We start from the raw sequence: 19,120 nt of genomic DNA on the forward strand, positions 1-19,120 counted from the left end.
CTACCCTTATGACCTTACCTAAACCTAATTGCCTCCAAATGCCATCACATTGGAGATTATAACTTCCATGTATGAATTTTGAAGAGGACATAAACTTTCTGTTCATAACAACCAACAGGCATTAGAGTGCCTACAACTTGCTAGGGATGGGCATAGGCCTACTATCCTCTTGAACAAGATAAGCTGTGTTTTAGAGCTTATGTTCTAATGCTTTTGGGTGGGGAGGAGGAGACAATAAACAAGCCAACAAAGGAATGACTAATATAACTTCAGAAATGCCATGAAGAAGATGAGCATGGTAGAAAGAGTAGGGTGAGGACATTATGATGGATGCTGGTTGTGTGAGGCAATTTGGAGATACTTAGGGAAGGCTTTTCTGAGGTGACATTGGAGTAGAGACCTGAGCAATGTGCAGAAGTAAGCCTGTAAAGAATATTGTAGGTGTAAGGAAAAACAAAGAGAAAGATCCTGAGGCAGAAAAGAGCCTGTAGTGGTCATGAGCAGCAACAAGGTTAGGAGTTGGAGGTTAGCAGGAGTTGGAGGTTAGAGGGAAAGAAGTTGGTTAAAGATAAGTAGGGGCTAAATGATGCAAAGTTCTGGAGGCCATGGGGGGGGGAGTTTGTATTTTATTGTAAGTAGATGAGAAAGCCATTGGGAACTTAACAGACAAGAGAGTATAGACATCAAACTCTAGGGGTTCAAGAATGGCAATATAGAGGTAGTGTTATTTTGGCTTAGGTTGGTTGTAGAAATAAAAGTTGTAAGAAATGTACTGGTTTAGGATATATTTTGAAGGTAGAACCAGAAGGATTACTGATGAATTGGATGTAGAATATGAAAGAATGGAAACAGAGGCGTCATGGTGAGGCTCAATGGTTGGGCCAGAGCAGCTACATAAATGGTGGGGCCATTTACCTAGATAGGAAAAAGTGGTAGAGGATCAGGTTTTGGTGGGGGCAGGTGGAAATCAACAGGTCTATTTTAGACAAGTCAACTTGGAGACATCTAGTAGACATTCAACAGGAGATGTGGAGTAGGCACTTGGAGCTCAGGGGAGAAGTTGTAGCTAAGATAAGGTCTGAGAGACATCAATGTGTAGACAACAGGTCTTAGCCCTTTATATGAGAACCATGAAGGAGCTTTTAAAAAAACCTGTATTTCTGACCCAACCCTAGAAATTTTTGTTTTACTGGTTTGGGGTGGGGCTTTACATAACTTTAAAAGAAGAAGAAAACTCCCTAGTTGATCCAAATATGCAGCCAGGGTTGGTCATGGCTGGCATAAATGGTTTTAAAAGAAGGGAATAGATAAGATCAGCTTGGGAGTGAACTTAAAAGAGAGAAACTGTCAGAAGATTGAATCCTGGGGCACCTGAGGAAGAAGAATAATAAGCAAGGAGATGGGGAAGGTAACTGATCCCTGATTCCCATGCTGTCAAAGTATGGTTCCTGGACCAGCAACAGCACCATTGCTATCTCCTGGGAGCTGTTAGAAATGCAGACTCTGGCCCTACCCAGACCTACTGAATCAGAATTGCATGTAACAGGAACACCAAATGATTTATAAGCTTGAAAATAAAGTTTGAAAAGCAACTATTTTGATTTGTAATCAGGATAGGGCTTGCACCAAGTATGAATCCATTCACTAGTTCATCATTTCTCTCACTCAGGGAAAATTAAAATGGAAGTATAATGCTATATCCTTAAAGTCAGATTGGTGGTGGTGGGAACTGCCCTTATGTTTCTAAAACACTTTATGAGAAAGAGAGAAATGGCTTTATTTTAAACATTTCAAAATCTTGTCTCTGATTAATCAAGTTTTTTTGACTGTGGTTCTAAGAATTCATATACTATCAACTCATACCCCTCCCATACACTTAAAAGCAGCTTATGAATGATAAGATAACTGGTAGTGAGGATCATATGCTGACTTCTTAAGTTTGCATGAGAAATAGGTATTTTTGAAGGTGACATGTCAAGTGACTTACATGTATTTCACAAGTTTAGTAAACTAACCCCTTTGGAGCTGAGGGAGGAAAGTATTATGCTTTTATTTTCTCCAAAGCTAACATGCTTAACTCTCCAAGCCCCATGATCTACAGCATGTCAGGAGCACAGCTCCTAGACATAAACTCTCAAGGTGAAATCACATTGACTAGTTGAATCACCAGGTCTTACAGAAGGGGGAAGTATGATTGTGGAGACAATTTATGTCTTTTAAAAAAAAAAAAAAACAATTTGTCATATTTTATCCATTTGCTCTTTTTTTATAGCCATAAAGAAAATTAGCACAGCAAACCAAAAAGTCTGTATTTTTATAAGAGATGGAATTTGAATAACAAAGGAGATAGTGGGGATTTTACTGATGTTGTATTAATATTGCATTAAAGTGACAGAGTCAATTATTTAGTGCAACTGAATATCCTAATCAGTAATAGGAGTAATTGGGAGTGGGAGTAGGGGATGTACATTTAGGGCCTACCTAGCTTTTCTTTTCATTTTCATTTAAAGGTGACTTGTAGTTGCTTAAGAATATATAGGAGGCTTTGATTGCATTTAAAATGCTTTATTTCTCAAGTTAGGTGTGGGTACAGGGCTTTTATAGTATCCATCTTCTTTACATGTCTGAATATTTAATAAACAAGATAAATAAAATTTACAGTTGACTACATTAGAATTTTACACACTACATTCCTTTTTCTTATGTACTTATTTTTAAAGTTATACCTGTTCATGATAGAAAATACATAACCACACAGAAGAGTCTAAAATAAAAAATTAAAGTGTCCCTTCTCTCGTGCCCTCATCTTGCTTTCCAGAGGTAAGGGCTTATACTGTTTTCTGATGTTTAGTTCTCCTACTGGTTTCATGTACAGCCTCAAAGAATAAATTTCTTTTTCTTGATTTCTTAGCCTTCAACAATATCAATTTCAGATACCAAGTGATAAAATTGAGATTACATCCATCTACTTCCCATCTCTCCTTCCCTAACTCTTGATTTTTGTTTGTTTTTTATATTATCAGAGTTTATAACATTCTATTATGTGGCTGTGCTTAATTCTTCTATGTTTGGAGATTGATTCTATAAATTGAAACACCATAAAAACATTGTTTGTGGTATTGTGATTATATAAACATTATTCACTGCACTGTGGTTGGGTCCATTAAAAAGGAAACATAACCTGTATCACCATATCCTGCCTCAATGCAAGTAGGATGAATCCAACTTCTAAGTCTAATGGATTCTCCTTATATTTCTTTTCCATTTTCTTCATGTCTTTTAGATCATATTTAGCCATCCATGTTTCTTGTATCACATATCTTCTCTCTACAAATCTTCTGTGGTTTTTCGGGGGGTAGGATAGGAGATACCTCCTTGAACTTTTTTTAAAGATTTATTTATTTATTTAGAGAGCAAGAGGGAAGGGGCAGAGGGAGAGGGCAGAGAGTTGCAAGCAGACTCCATGCTGAGCGTAGAGCCCCATGGGGGGCTTGATCCCATGACCCTGAGATCATGACCTGAGCTGAGACCAAGAGTTGGATGCCTAACCAACTGTGCCATCCAAGTGCCTCTGAACTTTTTTTTTCCTTAACTACACAAGGAATAAACTTTCTGAGACTTTGTATGTTCAGGAATCTTTCTTTTGTCCACACACATGTTTATTTAACGGCTTAGCTGGCTAAATTTTTCTAAATCATGTTCCCTTAGAAATTCAAAGGCATTGCTCTTTCATTTTCTTTTATCCAGTATTGCCGCCAAGAATTCAGATTCAAGTTCCGAAATGGTAAACTCTTTTGCCGTAAATCTTTTAGAATCTTTTCCTTGTCTTTTGAATTTTGCAATGTAATGAGATGTGTCGAAATATGATATTTTTTTTTCCTTATTAACCCTGCTTGGTATTTGATGAGATTGTTAAACTCAGATCTTGGATGCCTTTAGCTTATGAAACTTTTCTTCCATTCCTGTTATTTCTTTCATTATTCTCCTCCCCCTTAATGTGTTTTTTCTTCATGATTCTCACTTTAGACTTGTATCAGATTTTAGAGCTATCTTTCATATCTCTAAATTTTTGGTTATTTTTCACCTCTATCTTTTTTCTGTATGTTTTGGGATATGTACTTGACTTCAAGAGGATGGTTACTATTTTGGTCTTTAGCAGTGCCCAATATATTGTTTAATCCAGACATTTGAAATTTTTCTGTTTCCACTTGCTTTCATTCTTCTAGAAATTCCTAAAATTTTCTGGTATGCTAATGGTTACTTTCCCTATTTTCTAGAACTGCTGTAGTTTTATTTATTTTTTTATATACTTTCTGTTATTTCAGCATGACTGTAGAAAAGGATGTCATTCAAGCAATTAAAAGCATGGGTTTAGCCCACCATTGCAAAATACTGCCTTGATGTAAGTCTCTTTCTTTGATTTCTTTGCTTAGGTCAGATGAAATAACAAAAATACAAGTAGACATGCATGTCAGTGCCCTGACCCTCTGCTTGACTGTACATACAGGCAGTTACCATGTGGGCCACTCTACTAATTTTCTAAGCAGAATTTCTTAGAGTAGAACACCAGACACAGACTGCCAACTTGAATAGAGGGTGCAAGATAGGAAGCGGAGAAGTTTCCTCCTCTTTCTTAGAATTATGTAGTTGAGGAGAAGAAGAATTGCCTAGAGGGAGGGACTGATCTAATTTATTTCAGTAAATATGTTTACTATCTATAAGACACATTATTAGGCTCTGCAGGTGATCTGAGAAGGGATGAGAGACCATCCCTGCCCTCAAAGTGTTTTGAGTCTGGTAGCATTATTAGTAAAGTACTCAAATATACATGATAAAAGGTACGATAAAGCCAACAGAGAACAAACAAAGGTTTTTGTAAAGAAAACCTTCTGAGGCTGAGAAGGAAAACATACATTGATGTTGGACAATAAGGGAGGGACTTGGGAAATAGGATGTTTGAATTGTGTCTTGAAGGCTGGATGGACTTCTCACAAGTGGACATGCAGTCTGGGGAAGGTGGCTTTTTGGGTGGAGGGAATGGTAGAGAAAAGGCCCAGAGGTTGGGGGAAAAAAGGATCATATTCAGGGAACTAGAGGGAATCTAGTTTGGTTAGAATATTGGATACTTGTTGGAGAGGAGTGTGAGGTATTTGAGAAGATAGTTTGGGGTCAGACTGTGGGCATCTTAAGTGCCAGAGAGAAGGGTTTGAACTAAATTTGCTAGAAACGGAATTAGAAAAAGGTTGATCAGACAGATGATTTGGTAAAAGCTGTATTTTAAGAAGATGAATCTGGCAGATTTCTCTAGGATGGAATGAAGTAAGAGGCCACCAGAAAGCAGTCATCCAACGAGCTGATTCTGTGCCATGTGTTGGGCTGTCAGGATACAGAGATGAATGCTATCCAGACCCTGCCCTCAAGTCACTCGCATCCTGGTGCACATGAAGAACTAGCTGCTTTACCCAAAGAAACATGTAGTTAAACAATTTTTTTAAAAACATACAGGTGTAGTATTTTGTATGAGTAGATGTATTTTTTTTTAAGATTTTATTTATTTATTTGACAGAGAGAGAGAGAATGAGAGCGAGAAAACACAAGCAGCGGGTGTGGCAGGCAGACAGAGAGGGAGAAGCAGGCTCCCCGCTGAGCAGAGAGCCTGATGCGGGACTCGATCCCATGACCCCGGGATCATGACCTGAGCCGAAGGCAGATGCTTAACCGAGGCACCCAGGTGCCCCCATATTAGTAGATATTTTAAAACCATAATTTAATTTGTTGCCAATGGCTATCTTATGATCAATTTCTCATTATCTCAAATTTTCTATTACAAATATAGCTTGAATGATCTTTTATCTTTGTGCAGTATGTATTAAAGGCTTATTGAAAGTAGTCTTGGATGCACACATATGGACTCTGCACTTAATTTTTATACTCTTTGCTATATATTTAATCACCTAGAAATATAAAAAACAATATATCATTTTTATATAATGGTTCATTTTGGTTGAAAATATCTAATTCATATCCTACTGTTTAATTATTTAGGGGAAAATAGAGGAGTTGGATTTGGGCTTCTCTGTGTTGGATTAGTTGGTAAATCTTTGCCCTTAAGTTTCTCTTATTTCATATTTTTAGTAATCAATATACTTAAATTGAAATTTTTTTTAGAGGGGAGCTTCAATAAACTACTTGTTTTAAAATAATTATCTGTTGGTAAAATTATCCATTGCAAATATTTTTTTCTTCACAGTAGTATTTCTTGTGCAGTCCTATAATAAGAAATTATATAGCAAAAGCAATTTACATTTTCTAGTAACACTCATTTAAGTATTGCAGAATATTTACAGGTATTTTTAAAGTATCATTTTATAACAGACTTAATCAAAGGTAAAAGAGCTTTGTTGACAGAACTATAAGATTGACTCTATATTCAGTTAATACTTTAAAATTTTTTGAAAGCCAAAATTCCAAAGCATATGCATAGATAGGGTTTTTTTTCTTTTAATGAAGACTTAATTATGTTTTAAAGATCTTGATTCTACCCTATGGGTTTCACAGGATTGGTTTTATATCCTTGTAATAGATTTATTTCAAAGTAAGAGGATATTATCCTGCAGTAATTACTCAGTCTTCACTATGTAAACTTCGTATTAATTAACTGGCAGAACACTCCTATGGAGAGTAGTAACAGTAATACACAGTAATATTATGTCTTACTTTTTGACATAAACAAAAATAATGAGATAAAAGTGACCTGGTGTGCCTGACCACAGCTGAGCTTGCCTATACTTTTGTTAATAATATTGCAACAGGTTGTGATAGATTTTGGAGTTTTGAGGCTGGCTTGATTGGATTTCTACAAGCTAATTCATATTCTCATTTTGTTTTTCCAAATGTCCCCTCCCAGCTCACTGTCCCATACCTTAGTACTTTCTTTATTCTTGAGATTCCACTCCTAAAAAAGAAACAAATGACAAAATCATCAAGAATAAAATTATTCTTTCAAATGGTCTGATTGCCAAAGAAATCATAGCATTACTAGAAATCACCTGTTGTAATCTTTGCTTGTTTGCCTTTGGGCAGAACCAAACTTGTGAGACTATCCTATCTTTTAAGTCTCCAGTGAAAGAGATATCATAATCCATTGCAATATTTAACAACCCTCACTGTCAGGAAATTCTTTTATCCAACTTAAATAATGCATTCATCAATTTAAGCCTTTATTTTTTCCTTTAGTGAATATGAAGGCGACTTACTTTTCTTGTGTAACACCATTTCGTTGTATTTGAATACTTACTTTACATCTCACTTTCTGCAGCTTTTCCTTCGTATTTTCCAACACTTTTATCTTCTATGCCACTCCCCATGGAGCACTATGCAACTGTCTGTTCACTTTGTTTATGGGATTCAGAATGTAACCTGGATGTCTAGTGAGCGCTGACTGGTACTAAGTGCCGGGTCAGATTATAGCAGAGACCCTACATTACATACACATACTCTGTATGTTGGTGATGAATTTCCTTTTTGAAAAGTTGCCATCTTTCTAGGCACTAATCTCCATACCTCTGGACTTCAGATTTCTTGTTTTGCCATTTTCTTTTTTTTTTTAAAGATTTTATTTATTTATTTGAGAGAGAGAGAGAATGAGAGATAGAAAGCACGAGAGGGAAGAGGGTCAGAGGGAGAAGCCGACTCCCTGCTGAGCAGGAAGCCCGATGCGGGACTCAATCCCGGGACTCCAGGATCATGACCTGAGCCGAAGGCAGTCGCTTAACCAACTGAGCCACCCAGGCGCCCTTGTTTTGCCATTTTCTTGATTGCCATAAGTTGTTATTGACTGTGATACTTTTGTATTTTTTCCTCCATGTGCATACATGGTCACATATTTGTTATATGTGGTTATTTCTTTTTTTTTCTAAGTGCTGCTACTGGTTTATTTTTATATATTTTAATATTGAAATAAAATTTACATATGTAAATTGCAGTTTTTAAGTGTACAGTGTAATGTTTTGACACATTTGTATACCTAGATAATCAACATCCCATTCAAAATATGAATCTCTCTCTAATCTCAGAAATTTTCATCACGCACCCTTCCATTCATTCCCCAACCCCTAGAGACCACTACTGTTCTGATTTCTATTACAGTAGATTGGTTTTACTTATTCTGGAAGTCATATAAAGTATAATTATATAGTATTAATTTTGATTTTTTTCACTCATGTGTATCAGTAATTTTTTTTTATAACTAAGGATTTCATTATTCTCTTGTTGATGGACATTTGGTTTTCAGTTTTTGGTATTATGAAGAGTGCTGCATTGAGAGTTTCTGTTATGGTCTTTTTGTGGACATATGTCTTCATTTCTTGGTTAATACCTAGGATTAGAATTGTTAGGTCATAGAGTAGGTGTATGAATAACTTGATAAGAAATTGTCAGTTTTCCAAAGTGGTTGTACCATTTTTAGACTTCCACTACCAGTGTATCTGAGTTCTATTTGCTCTGTACCTTTGACATTTTCTGTTGTCAGTCTTTTTCTTTCTTTTATTTTTTTAAGATTTTTTTATTTATTTGAGAGAGAGAGAGTGAGTGAGTGGGAGGAGGGGCAAGAGGAGAGTTGAGAGAGAATCCCAAGCAGACTTGGTGCTGAGCTCAGAGCCCGACACAGGGCTCAATCGCACAACCCATGGGATCATGACCTGAGCCAAAACCAAGAGTCTCATGCTCAACCAACTGAGCCACCTAAGCATCCTGTTGTCAGTGTTTTTAATTTTAATCATTTTAATGGTTGTGAAAGAATATCTCATTGTGGTTTTATTTTGCATTTCTCTGATGACTAATGATGTTAAATACCTTTACATGGCTATGTGATAACTTCCTTTTTGAATTATATCTTTGGGGGCTCCTGGGTGGCTCAGTCATTAAGCATCCGCCTTTGGCTCAGGTCATGATCCCAGGGTGCTGGGATCGAGCCCGGCATCTCCGCGGGGAGTCTGCTTCTCCCTCCCCCACTCCCCCTACTTGTGTTCCCTCTCTCTCTGTGTCTCTGTCAAATAAATAAATAAAATCTTAAAAAAGAATTATATCTTCAAATCTTGTTTTTAAATTGCATTGTTGTTAATTTATAGAAGTTCTTTATATTTGCAGATTAAAATCCTTTGTCAGTTATATGTATTGCAAATATTTTTTCCTTTGTGTGGCTTGCATTTTTATTTTTTTGTCGTTTGATGGACAGAATTTTTTGATTTTGATGAAGTCCAATTTATAAATTTTTATGGTTAAATTTTTTTTTTAACCTACCTAATCACTAAGATGACCTGTGCTTTCTTCTGGAAAACTGAGTTTTAACTTTTACGTTTGGTTTTGGGATTCATCTCAAATTAATTTTTGTGTGTGATGTGAGGTAGTAGTTAAGACTCATTTTTTCCCCATATGGGCTTTTAATTACCCAGGAACCATCTGTTAAAAATACTTTCTTTCTTGAATTGAATTGCCTTGGCACTTTTGTCTAATTCCCCGTGTATGTGTGGATTTATCTCGATGTTATTTTAACTCTGAAACTATGAACTATCTTTCATATATAATGTCATGTCTAAATTTTATGAGCATCTCTCTCTGGGATATTAATGAAAACACTGGACAAAAAAAAAAATCTAAAACCAGGCCGTTGAATTAGATTGAAGCCTTACCTGACCTTTCTATTTAATCTTAAAAACTTGCTCCCACACACCCCTCTGCCTCTGTATTTTTGACTTTCCCTACCTTTCTGGGTTTCTGTAAGGATTAGGCAAGGGCCATGCAGAGTTCTGATACGCGGTCATTCTTCTCCATCTAGTCCCACGCCCCCACAGGCAGGTGGGAGGTTTAGGAAAGGGCAGGGGCAGATTCATGCCAGGAATCAAACTGTTTTTCAAATAGACAGAAACTTGACCTTTTACCAGGAAACATCCCTCATCTTGCCATGAGTCCCCAAGATGATAGCTCAAGTTACTGCAGAGAATTTTCCCAATAACTTTTCCTCTTCTTTGTAAAAATACTATTGTAATTATTAAACATGTGATGAAACAGAAAACTAATATTCAGGGCAATGAGTGACATAAATTTCCTGCATTTTATTTCCGTGACTGCATTCTCAATAGCTGTCTTCCCTTAGAGAAAATCAGTAAGATTTGTTTTCTTTAGTGATTTGTCTGTCAGTTGGATACTCCCTTTTTAAGGCCAGCCAAGAAAAAAAGCTATATATCAACTACGTGACTATTTTCTCATAACCACCAAATGAGTTTGAAAGGAAAATATTTGTTTGCTATGTAATTTGTTTCACATTTTTCAGATGCCAGCATTTTGCTTAGTACAACTCAGCTGCCCATTTCTAGAACAGATCATGTTTTTAGTCATGTTTCCAGGGCTCATTGAAGTGGACACCAGTGAGCAGACTCATTCACATTCCCCCAGGTTTTTCTGTGGCACCTTCGTATGCTCCAGGTTTCCCAGCAGTCTTCAGAAACAGGGAATGAAATTCTTTCCTCAGTATTCCTGCTCCTCCCATGTCTCAGTGTCAAGCGCCCACCAACGCTGTGTTCCATAGGAGGCACTGAAGACAGTTTCACAAGGGTGGGCTCACGGTCTGCCATTCATGAGGAGTACCAGAGGCACAGAAATATGTGAGTGCATATGCTGTGCAATACATTTAAGCTGGTGAGCCTGACTATCCACAGAACTTTCTTTTAAGTTGCTTTTCCTTTAGATACGGTATTTTTTACACTTAGCCATCCACATCATAGACCTCAGCCTAGAGATAAATTCATTTTTTAAATTTATTTATCCACCAAGAATTTATTCGCAGACGCTGAGGTTGTAGGTGCTCATGATCTAAAGATGGGTAACACATCGTCCCAGATCTCCAGGAGGTTACAGTCTGGTTGGGGAAACAGGTTGTAAACTGAGTGAGATGAAAACCATAGTAACAGGATGAGTAAGACATGCTGGAGGAGCACAAGAACAACACTTTCTCCAGATTTGGGGGAGGAAAAGTTAGGAGACTTCCCCAAGGAAGCAGTGCCTGCACTGGGTCCTTAAGAACAAGTGGCCCCTACATCTGGGAAACAGAATCTGTCCTGGCCTTATTTACATCTGATTCCAAACAACAGAAGCAGTCATGCTAGATACAATAAAAATAGAAGTGAAATAAATGCAGTGTAATTATCAACTGTAGCTCTGTCAAGATGTGTAAGTGCTGGGGACTCTCCATGTAGGAAGGTGGACAGAGATGGGCTGCTTTTGAAGAATTTTGGTGAAGGAGTATCTTAGTCCATTTGGGCTGCTATAATAAAATGCCACATTGGGAAGCTTATAAACAACAGAAATTATTTCTCAGTTCTGGAGGCTGGAAGTCCAAGATCAAGGAGCCCACATGGTTGCATTCTGGCGAAGGCCCTCTTCCTGGTTCATGGCTGGTGCCTGCTCACTGTAGCCTCACAGGACAGAGTGTCTAGGGAGCTCTGGGAGCTCTCTTTTATAAATGCACTAATCCCATTCATGAGGGCGCCACCCATAAAACCTAAGCTTTCAGGGGCCCCACCTTCTAACACCATCACCTTTGATGGTTAGGATTTCAACAGTGAAATCTGGGGGGATACAGATGTTCAGACGATAGCCAGAGGGGATGGCCTGTTGGAGGTTGGAGGTGACGACTACAGACTGGTTTGCTTGCTGACCGTCGAAAACATGAAGTGGAACAATCATTGCAAAGGGAGGGCCATAAATTCCATGGTTTAGGACATTAATTTGATTGAAGAGGTAATTGGGAATTGTTTCCACATTTTAAAGACATAGGTGATATGGATAAGATCATGTTGCAGGAATTATTCTTGCTACTGTGGTTATATTCTGCTTGTTCTCTTTCTACCTCTCAAATTCTTAGGGTTTTTTTTTAATCCCCTAAATCTAGATATTTCCTAAGCCATGTGCCTTGGTCCACTTCTCTCCCTGTAACAGTGCTTTTCAAACTGTGCTCTTCAGTTGCCCCCATGGGCACTCCTGGCAAGTAGGAGAGGGGAGCCACGGTTGGCCCCGATTCCACCCCACGGGGTTGTATTTATCTATTCTCTATACTGCAGTTCCTAGAAAAAAATTTAAGAGTGCTCTTTATTTTCTCTCTGGATGTTGAATATAATCTTTTGACCTCAACTTACTTCATTCTGTATTTACATTTGATTAAGTATTGATTAAATAAATGATTATGTATTATCACTTGTTTAAGTAACAGTGAGAATACTGCTCAGGGAAAGCTGCTACTTTGTCTCCTCTCCTTTTAACCTTGGGTTTTTGTTTGTTTTTTTTTTCCCCTCCCTCCACCCTTCCCCTAAACCATTAATATCATTAAAACAACAAGGCTGAAAGCTATGACTGGCTGGTTGCTCTTTAGTCATGAGTCAGGAGAGAAACTCTATAAGGGCTTATGGGTTGGGTTGTAGGAGCCGAGGGTGAGGAGAAGGAGCAGGTAAGAGTGTATGGAGTGTAAGCTGGATCTGGGTGCACAGGGCACAAAGCTGGCCTCAGTCAGCCCACTCTCTGAGGCAGGTTGGAACCGGAACCACGTCAGGAGTAGAGGAGGACAGGCAGCCTGCAAAGAGTCTACTTAAGGAGAAAGCTGAAGAAAATGAGCATGCAAGAGGACAGTGAAATAGTAAAATAAGGACAAAAAGACAAGAAAAGTGAATGAAGAAAACATGTATTTCTTCATTTTTGTTTATTCACAAATGCCATCCTCAAAGTGCTGGTAGATATGATTTCAGTTAGTCCGATGAGAAGATTTTATGTGACAAACTTGGGGTGGAGAGCAGATAGTAGCTTAAGAAAGTGATCACCAGATAAAACGCCCCAGTACAGTGCTCTCCACAAATAAATTTTAAAGGAAAGAACAAATAAAAAGATGGGCTATCATGGGATTATGGGATTCTCAGTCCCTACTGCTTTGGAAAAATAACTTGTAATACTGGATGTTTGCTATATTGAAATTGAAATATTTTGAGTGATGGTCCAATAATATTTGAGTAATAATCAAACCTAGACATCTTGAGAGTAATACTTAAGACTTATTAACTATTAAAAAATCAGTATTATTATGAAATACTATTGGTACATTCTGATAGATTTTCACTTTGTAGGGAAAAGCCAACAAGTATTTTGTTGTACAAAGGATAGTTTATTTACTTTTAAAAATATTTATTCATTTGAGAAAGAGGGAGAGATAGCGAGAGAAACCATGAGCAGTGGGGGAGAGGGAGAAGCAGGCTCCCCGCTGAGCAGGAACCCCCCACCCCCATGCGGGGCTCCATCCCAGGACCCTGAGATCATGACCTGAGCTGAAGGCAGATACTTAACTGACTGAGCCACCCAGGCACCCCTACAAAGGACATTTTAAAAAATCCTTTTCTGAACCCATTTTGCTACTTATTACTCTGTGTGTAGTACTTCCTATTATTGTAATTTCATTGTGCTTCAGTTCTTTCTGGAAAGTTTTTGAAAGTCAAGGAGAAATCAGCCATAGTTTGTGCCCATTTAGATATAACTGAATTATTAAATTATACACACTGTGGTGCTGTTCCTACGGCAATAGTATCTTCCAGATACTCTTTTTAGTAGGTCATTGAATCTTTTTTACTTTATGGAGCGGTAAGAAATGCATGAAGAGATTTGAATTTAAGGAGGCTGTCTTGCATGCATATCTGGGCATTGGCATTTAGAGTCTATAAAATAAATTGGCAGTGAATGTTTTATTTACCCGTCAGAATCTCAGCTACATCATCAAGTAGTACTTTGCCAGATATATTGGAATACACTTGATGATACAAAAATGGACTGTAGAGTGTTTAATCAAAAATATTTGTGTGCAGGTCTCATAAGGATTTTAATGTCATATTAAATATCTGTATACATAATGTAGAAGCAAAATTACTTGGAAGAGTAAAACTGGCCAACTGTCATATTTATTCCTTTTTATATGAGCAAAGTAGTCCCTATTTGTTGAAATGTATTTCAGATTAAGAATTGTTAAAATAGCTCACCTGTCTAAATTGCCAAGGTTTTTGATAAAGGTGGCAGCATGAATGACAGCTGCAAACCCAAGGTTAGACTGCAGAGTCAGTTTCTCTCTGGCTTTCTCTCCTTTTAAGCCTCCCTTTCATGTGTAGCCAAGTGAAATGTAAGCTCTGCAGATCCTCAGGGGCCTTGGCCTGATGAGAGGATACAGAAGAAAGGCAGCAGTTTGGAAAGCCTGCTGAAGGCACGGAGGGCAAAGGGCCCGGGTGATGACATGACTCCCAGACCTTTCTAAGGAGATGAATGAGAAGGCAGTGCCTCCGTGGGCCCCGGACGTATTTTACCCACAAGAGGAGTCCGAGGCTATCAAACCAATTGTTTTGGCTTTATCCTTCAGATGTTGCAAAAGGAAAATGCATTCTTTTATGGCTCTTCCAAGTCGTTTGACCATTTATCCTTAATCATCTGCAGTCTGTGTGGGAATAAGCCTTTAAAAGATCACTGAACTTTGCTTGATTTCAAATCAGAGTAGAATTCATTTTATTTAATGTGGGAAACCTTCATTTGAGAAACTTGACACAAACTGGCTTTTTAGCCTCTTAGAATTTAATTGAAAAAGAACACCATAGAAAAACACAGCCAGATGCACAAATGTCTGCTCGTGGATTAGATTGCCATAAGCTTTATGATTCTTTCTCTGTGGTTATTGATCATTGAAATAGCCTTAGCAGTCAAGATTTAGCAAATCAGTGTGAATTAATAATTTTAGGTTGCAGTCTCAGAGATGTGACTAGGCTAACCATAATGTTACAAGTTTTATCCTTGCCATTCATTGTATCAAGAATGTGTGGTGATTTTAGGAATACTTAAGAGATTCGCTTTGGTGGAAAAGTTAATAAGTTCATTGGGCCACTGGTGTGTGGAAGTGATCTGTGAAGAAATAAATTCCTTAGGTTCCCACATAAGCATGTCACAAAAGAACCATACTGTGTTTTTTGGGGAATTTTACAGATCTCTTCAAGGAGCAGTTCAGAGTGGTTTCTAAGAGTGCTAAATGTGTATCTTGGTGCATGGATTTGGCTGGCATGGATTTGGACAGAGTGGGCCAAACAGAGCTAATTGAGGTGGGGGAAAAATCGAGAGAACAGCCCATAATGGTGAATAGAGTTATTTGTCACCGAGTTTGTAATAGGATTTTCAATTAATTCATGCAGGCTTCCAATGCCTTACATTAGCCCTGTCAAGATGAACTACAGCCACATCTAAAATGCCATCCCCTATTAAACCGTGCATGTCAGTGAATTTGTAATTTCTTCTGTTGAACCAGAAGATGAATGGATTTCACTTAGAAAACAAATGTGTGCTTCAGAAATGCACATTTCGAAATCCCAGTACTTCCTAGGAGGAACATTCTTTGCATTGCTATACAGTGAATATGTATTAAAAATGTAATTGCTATGTGAATTCATCCAAAAGGAAAAGCATCCAGCTGCATAGAGACGAATACATTTTCAGGTGCCGTGTTTCACTGGTGAGCAAGGCTTTTCATACTGGGCAGTGATGATGATGATAATAGTTCATGCATGTAGCACTTCCTAACTGCTGGGCCTTTTGTAGTGGTTTACATACATTAACTCACTAAATCCTCACAAAAACCCAGACAAAGAAATTGAGGCACAGAGAGGTTAACTTTCTCAAGGTCACACAGCTAGTAAGTGGCTGAGCTGGGATTCAAACCCAGGCATTCTGGCTTCTGGAGTCTGTATTTCCAACCCTTACCTGAAACTCCCTGATCATAGTCCCATCAGCTATGTTCCAAGAGTTGGTTTATTACAGTACTTGTCAGTTCTCTGTCTCTGGCTCGATCACTCTTGCCCTCTTTCATAGTGATATTTGTTTCTGTGTTTATTTACTGTTATTTCCTCACACCTATCTTGGGAAATACTGTTATATTATGATAACCAGACTTCCAGAAATAGGTAATAAAGTAGAGCGTGCAGTGAGGCATCTCTGTGAGAGTAGACAAAAATTAGAATCATTCCACAGAGTTGGACACTGAAGGGAATATGACTAAAGTTCACAGGATTGTGAGGCACCAGAGTTCCTGATGGACATTTCCCTTCCGCAGAAACCAAAGGGCACAGCAGAATTGTTTATAAGATTAGGTCATGGCTGGATAACAGGAGTCATGCCTTCATAGGCAAGATCTTAAGGCAAGGTCCAAAAGTCAGAGGGCACATGAGGGTTGTCACAACCTCTGGAAGGCTCAGCTCCTGCCTCCTCGGGATATTGGCCTCTCGAGCAGCCCTCATTAACCAAATGCAACATCACATGAATCAAGCCAACACAAGATGACTGCCAATAGCATTTTGAGAGCCAAGAATTGGCTATTCCTCTTAAGCCAAACAAAAATATTTAACAAAAGAAGTTTGGCTTAGGAGTAGGCCAGGCTCTAAATCTCTGACTAGAAACCAAAGCAATTTTTTTTTATTCGACAGAGAGAGACACAGCAAGAGAGGGAACACAAGCAGGGGGAGTGGGAGAGGAAGAAGCAGGCTTCCCGCAGAGCAGGGAGCCCGATGCCGGGCTCGATCCCAGGACCCTGGGATCATGACCTGAGCTGAAGGCAGACGCTTAATGACTGAGCCACCCAGGCCCCCCCACAGTAATTTTTAAAAACTATATTATGAAGTTCTGTTGCCTCTGGGGTATAAAACTTCGATCCATTTTTGGGGGGTGTGGGGAGATGGAAGAGCCCAGGGAGAGGGCAGTACTATGAGTAATGCTTCCTATTTACTTCATTAGAAAGATTAGGCTGTAAAAAAATTTTTCAAGTAGTTTAGGCCTGTGCTTTGCACATAGCTGTCAGCCTGACCCCATTCTGTCCATTTCCTACTCTAATGCCTGACCCTTGCTTCTTACCATGGCCATCTGTATTTCAAACCTGTGAGGGCTTGTCATTGCCTGATGGACATAACAGTTGAACCTCTTTACATGTTATTCAAGACCCTCCATGAGTTAGCTTCTGCCTACTTCTACACTTTATATTCCATAATTGCTCTCCAGGAACACTGCATTCTTTGTAAAACTCCAGTCCCTTTGCACAGCATGCTCCTGTCTTTGCTGTTGCTGTCCCCTCTGCTTTGAATGCATCACTTCTCTCTTTTATTCTTCCACTCCAGCTTTGCCTGGCTAACTCCTGTGTATCCTTGAAGACTTGGCTCATGTGTCATCACTTCCACCAGGAAGGGTTTCATTTTCCCACCCACTAAACTCCAGAGACCTGCATGCTATGTTGAGTTGATTTTGACTAAAAAATGTAATACAGTTAAATTTTCAGACATTTTTGGACCATCCTTTAATTAAAAACTCATCTCTTTCCTTAAGGGTATACCTCAGTTACCTTGTGCCAAAGCGTTGTACAACTACGAAGGGAAAGAGCCTGGAGACCTTAAATTCAGCAAAGGTGACATCATCATTTTGCGGCGACAAGTGGATGAAAATTGGTACCATGGGGAAGTCAACGGGATCCATGGCTTTTTCCCCACCAATTTTGTGCAGATTATCAAACCGTTACCTCAGCCCCCACCTCAGTGCAAAGCACTTTATGACTTTGAAGTGAAAGACAAGGAAGCAGACAAAGATTGCCTTCCATTTGCAAAGGTAAATTTAGAATGAGATTGTCTGTTTGCCAACTCTTCCTTTGGACCTGGATACACAGGAATATGGCTTGTATTTCCTTTTGTAAAAAGATAAAATAGTTTTATTATTTCACTGTGCTTTTAAAAATACCTGGGAGCAGTTTTCTTAAAGTCATAAAAAAAAATTTTGTGCATAGGCTGTTCTTATATGAAAGATAATTTTGGTTTATGTTCTGTGTGTTATCATTTTCATATTTAGAGCCTAAATGTAATTCTAAGCCACTTTACAGGGTGTGTGTGCCACTCAGGAATTTTAATTTACTGAATTATGAATAACAAAATGAAACATCATTATTTCCTTATTTTATACATAAATTTCTCTGCCAAAAGCACACAGGAGTATATCTACTGAATTGATAAAACATTTTAGAACTTTTAAGTAGATAAACACAATACTGTTTTTTTTTAAAGAAAAGCAGTAGGATATGCATTGAAATGCGCATTTGGTATATTATCAGAGAGAACATGAGAAGAGCCTGAGAATCAATCTAAAACAGAAGTTCAAGAGCCTGGGATGGGTAGCATTTGAAGTTGTAAAAAGCGTGAGCCCCTGTATAGAAGGAGTACATAGTTTTACAACTGTCTGAAGGGACCAACTGTTTGATTGATTAATGGCCACTTACTTTGTGACAACACTGGATTCATGTACTTAAAGACATGTCATAGCATTTTAATTCATGTACTCTTAAAACTTGGGCGGCCCTTTACTGAAAAGGAAAATTAAATGACGAGCTTAACGTGGGATCAAGTAGACTAATGTTTGCTGTTTCTTCAGGATGATGTTCTGACTGTGATCCGTAGAGTGGATGAAAACTGGGCCGAAGGAATGCTGGCAGACAAAATAGGAATATTTCCAATTTCATATGTTGAGGTAAGTTAATCTGTAGAAAATTCAATCATGGTAGTACTCAGCTTAGTAAACAAATCTTACTTACGCATTTTGGATTAAGATGTCTTCCCAGGGGCACCTGGCTGGCTCAGTCAGTAGAGCATGCGACTCTTAATCTCAGGGTCATTGGGCATGGAGCCTACTTAAAAAAAAATTTTTTTTTAGTTAAAATTTTTTTAAATTAAGAAAAAGGAAGCCCTCGCAATCATTTCGCAATATATACACAGAGCAAATCATTAGGTTGTACACCTTAAACAAATACAATGTTATATGTCAGTTATATCACAATGAAACTGGGGTAAAAAAAGGAAAGACAAAAACCCAGCCTACAGAAGGAGGAGGAAGAGAAGAAGAAATCGTCTTCACACAAAGCACCAGGAATGCCCTGTTCCAGATCACTGGATGGATTAGGAAGAATTGCTCCATCCTGCCTACAATTACTGAATACTCTGAAATGTTTGGAACTCTTCACTGTGTCCCCCTGCTGAAA

At 38.3% G+C, this 19,120-nt stretch overlaps 1 protein-coding gene across 2 annotated transcripts in view; it reads left to right on the forward strand.

Moving 5' to 3' along the window:
- SH3RF1 (SH3 domain containing ring finger 1) overlaps positions 1 to 19,120 on the forward strand; it is a 178,225-nt gene that overhangs the window by 95,105 nt on the left and 64,000 nt on the right. For both annotated transcript variants that reach the window (XM_028104393.2, XM_028104394.1), the window contains exons 3-4: positions 17,428 to 17,703; positions 18,517 to 18,612. In XM_028104393.2, coding sequence (XP_027960194.1) covers positions 17,428 to 17,703; positions 18,517 to 18,612 — 372 coding nt within the window. The remainder of the gene's footprint in view (positions 1 to 17,427; positions 17,704 to 18,516; positions 18,613 to 19,120) is intronic.

This window comes from Eumetopias jubatus, unplaced genomic scaffold (assembly GCF_037043125.1).
Source record: "Eumetopias jubatus isolate StellerSeaLion01/CBP00866 unplaced genomic scaffold, mEumJub1_p1.0 scaffold_2, whole genome shotgun sequence".
In the NCBI taxonomy this organism is placed as follows: Eukaryota; Metazoa; Chordata; class Mammalia; order Carnivora; family Otariidae; genus Eumetopias; species Eumetopias jubatus.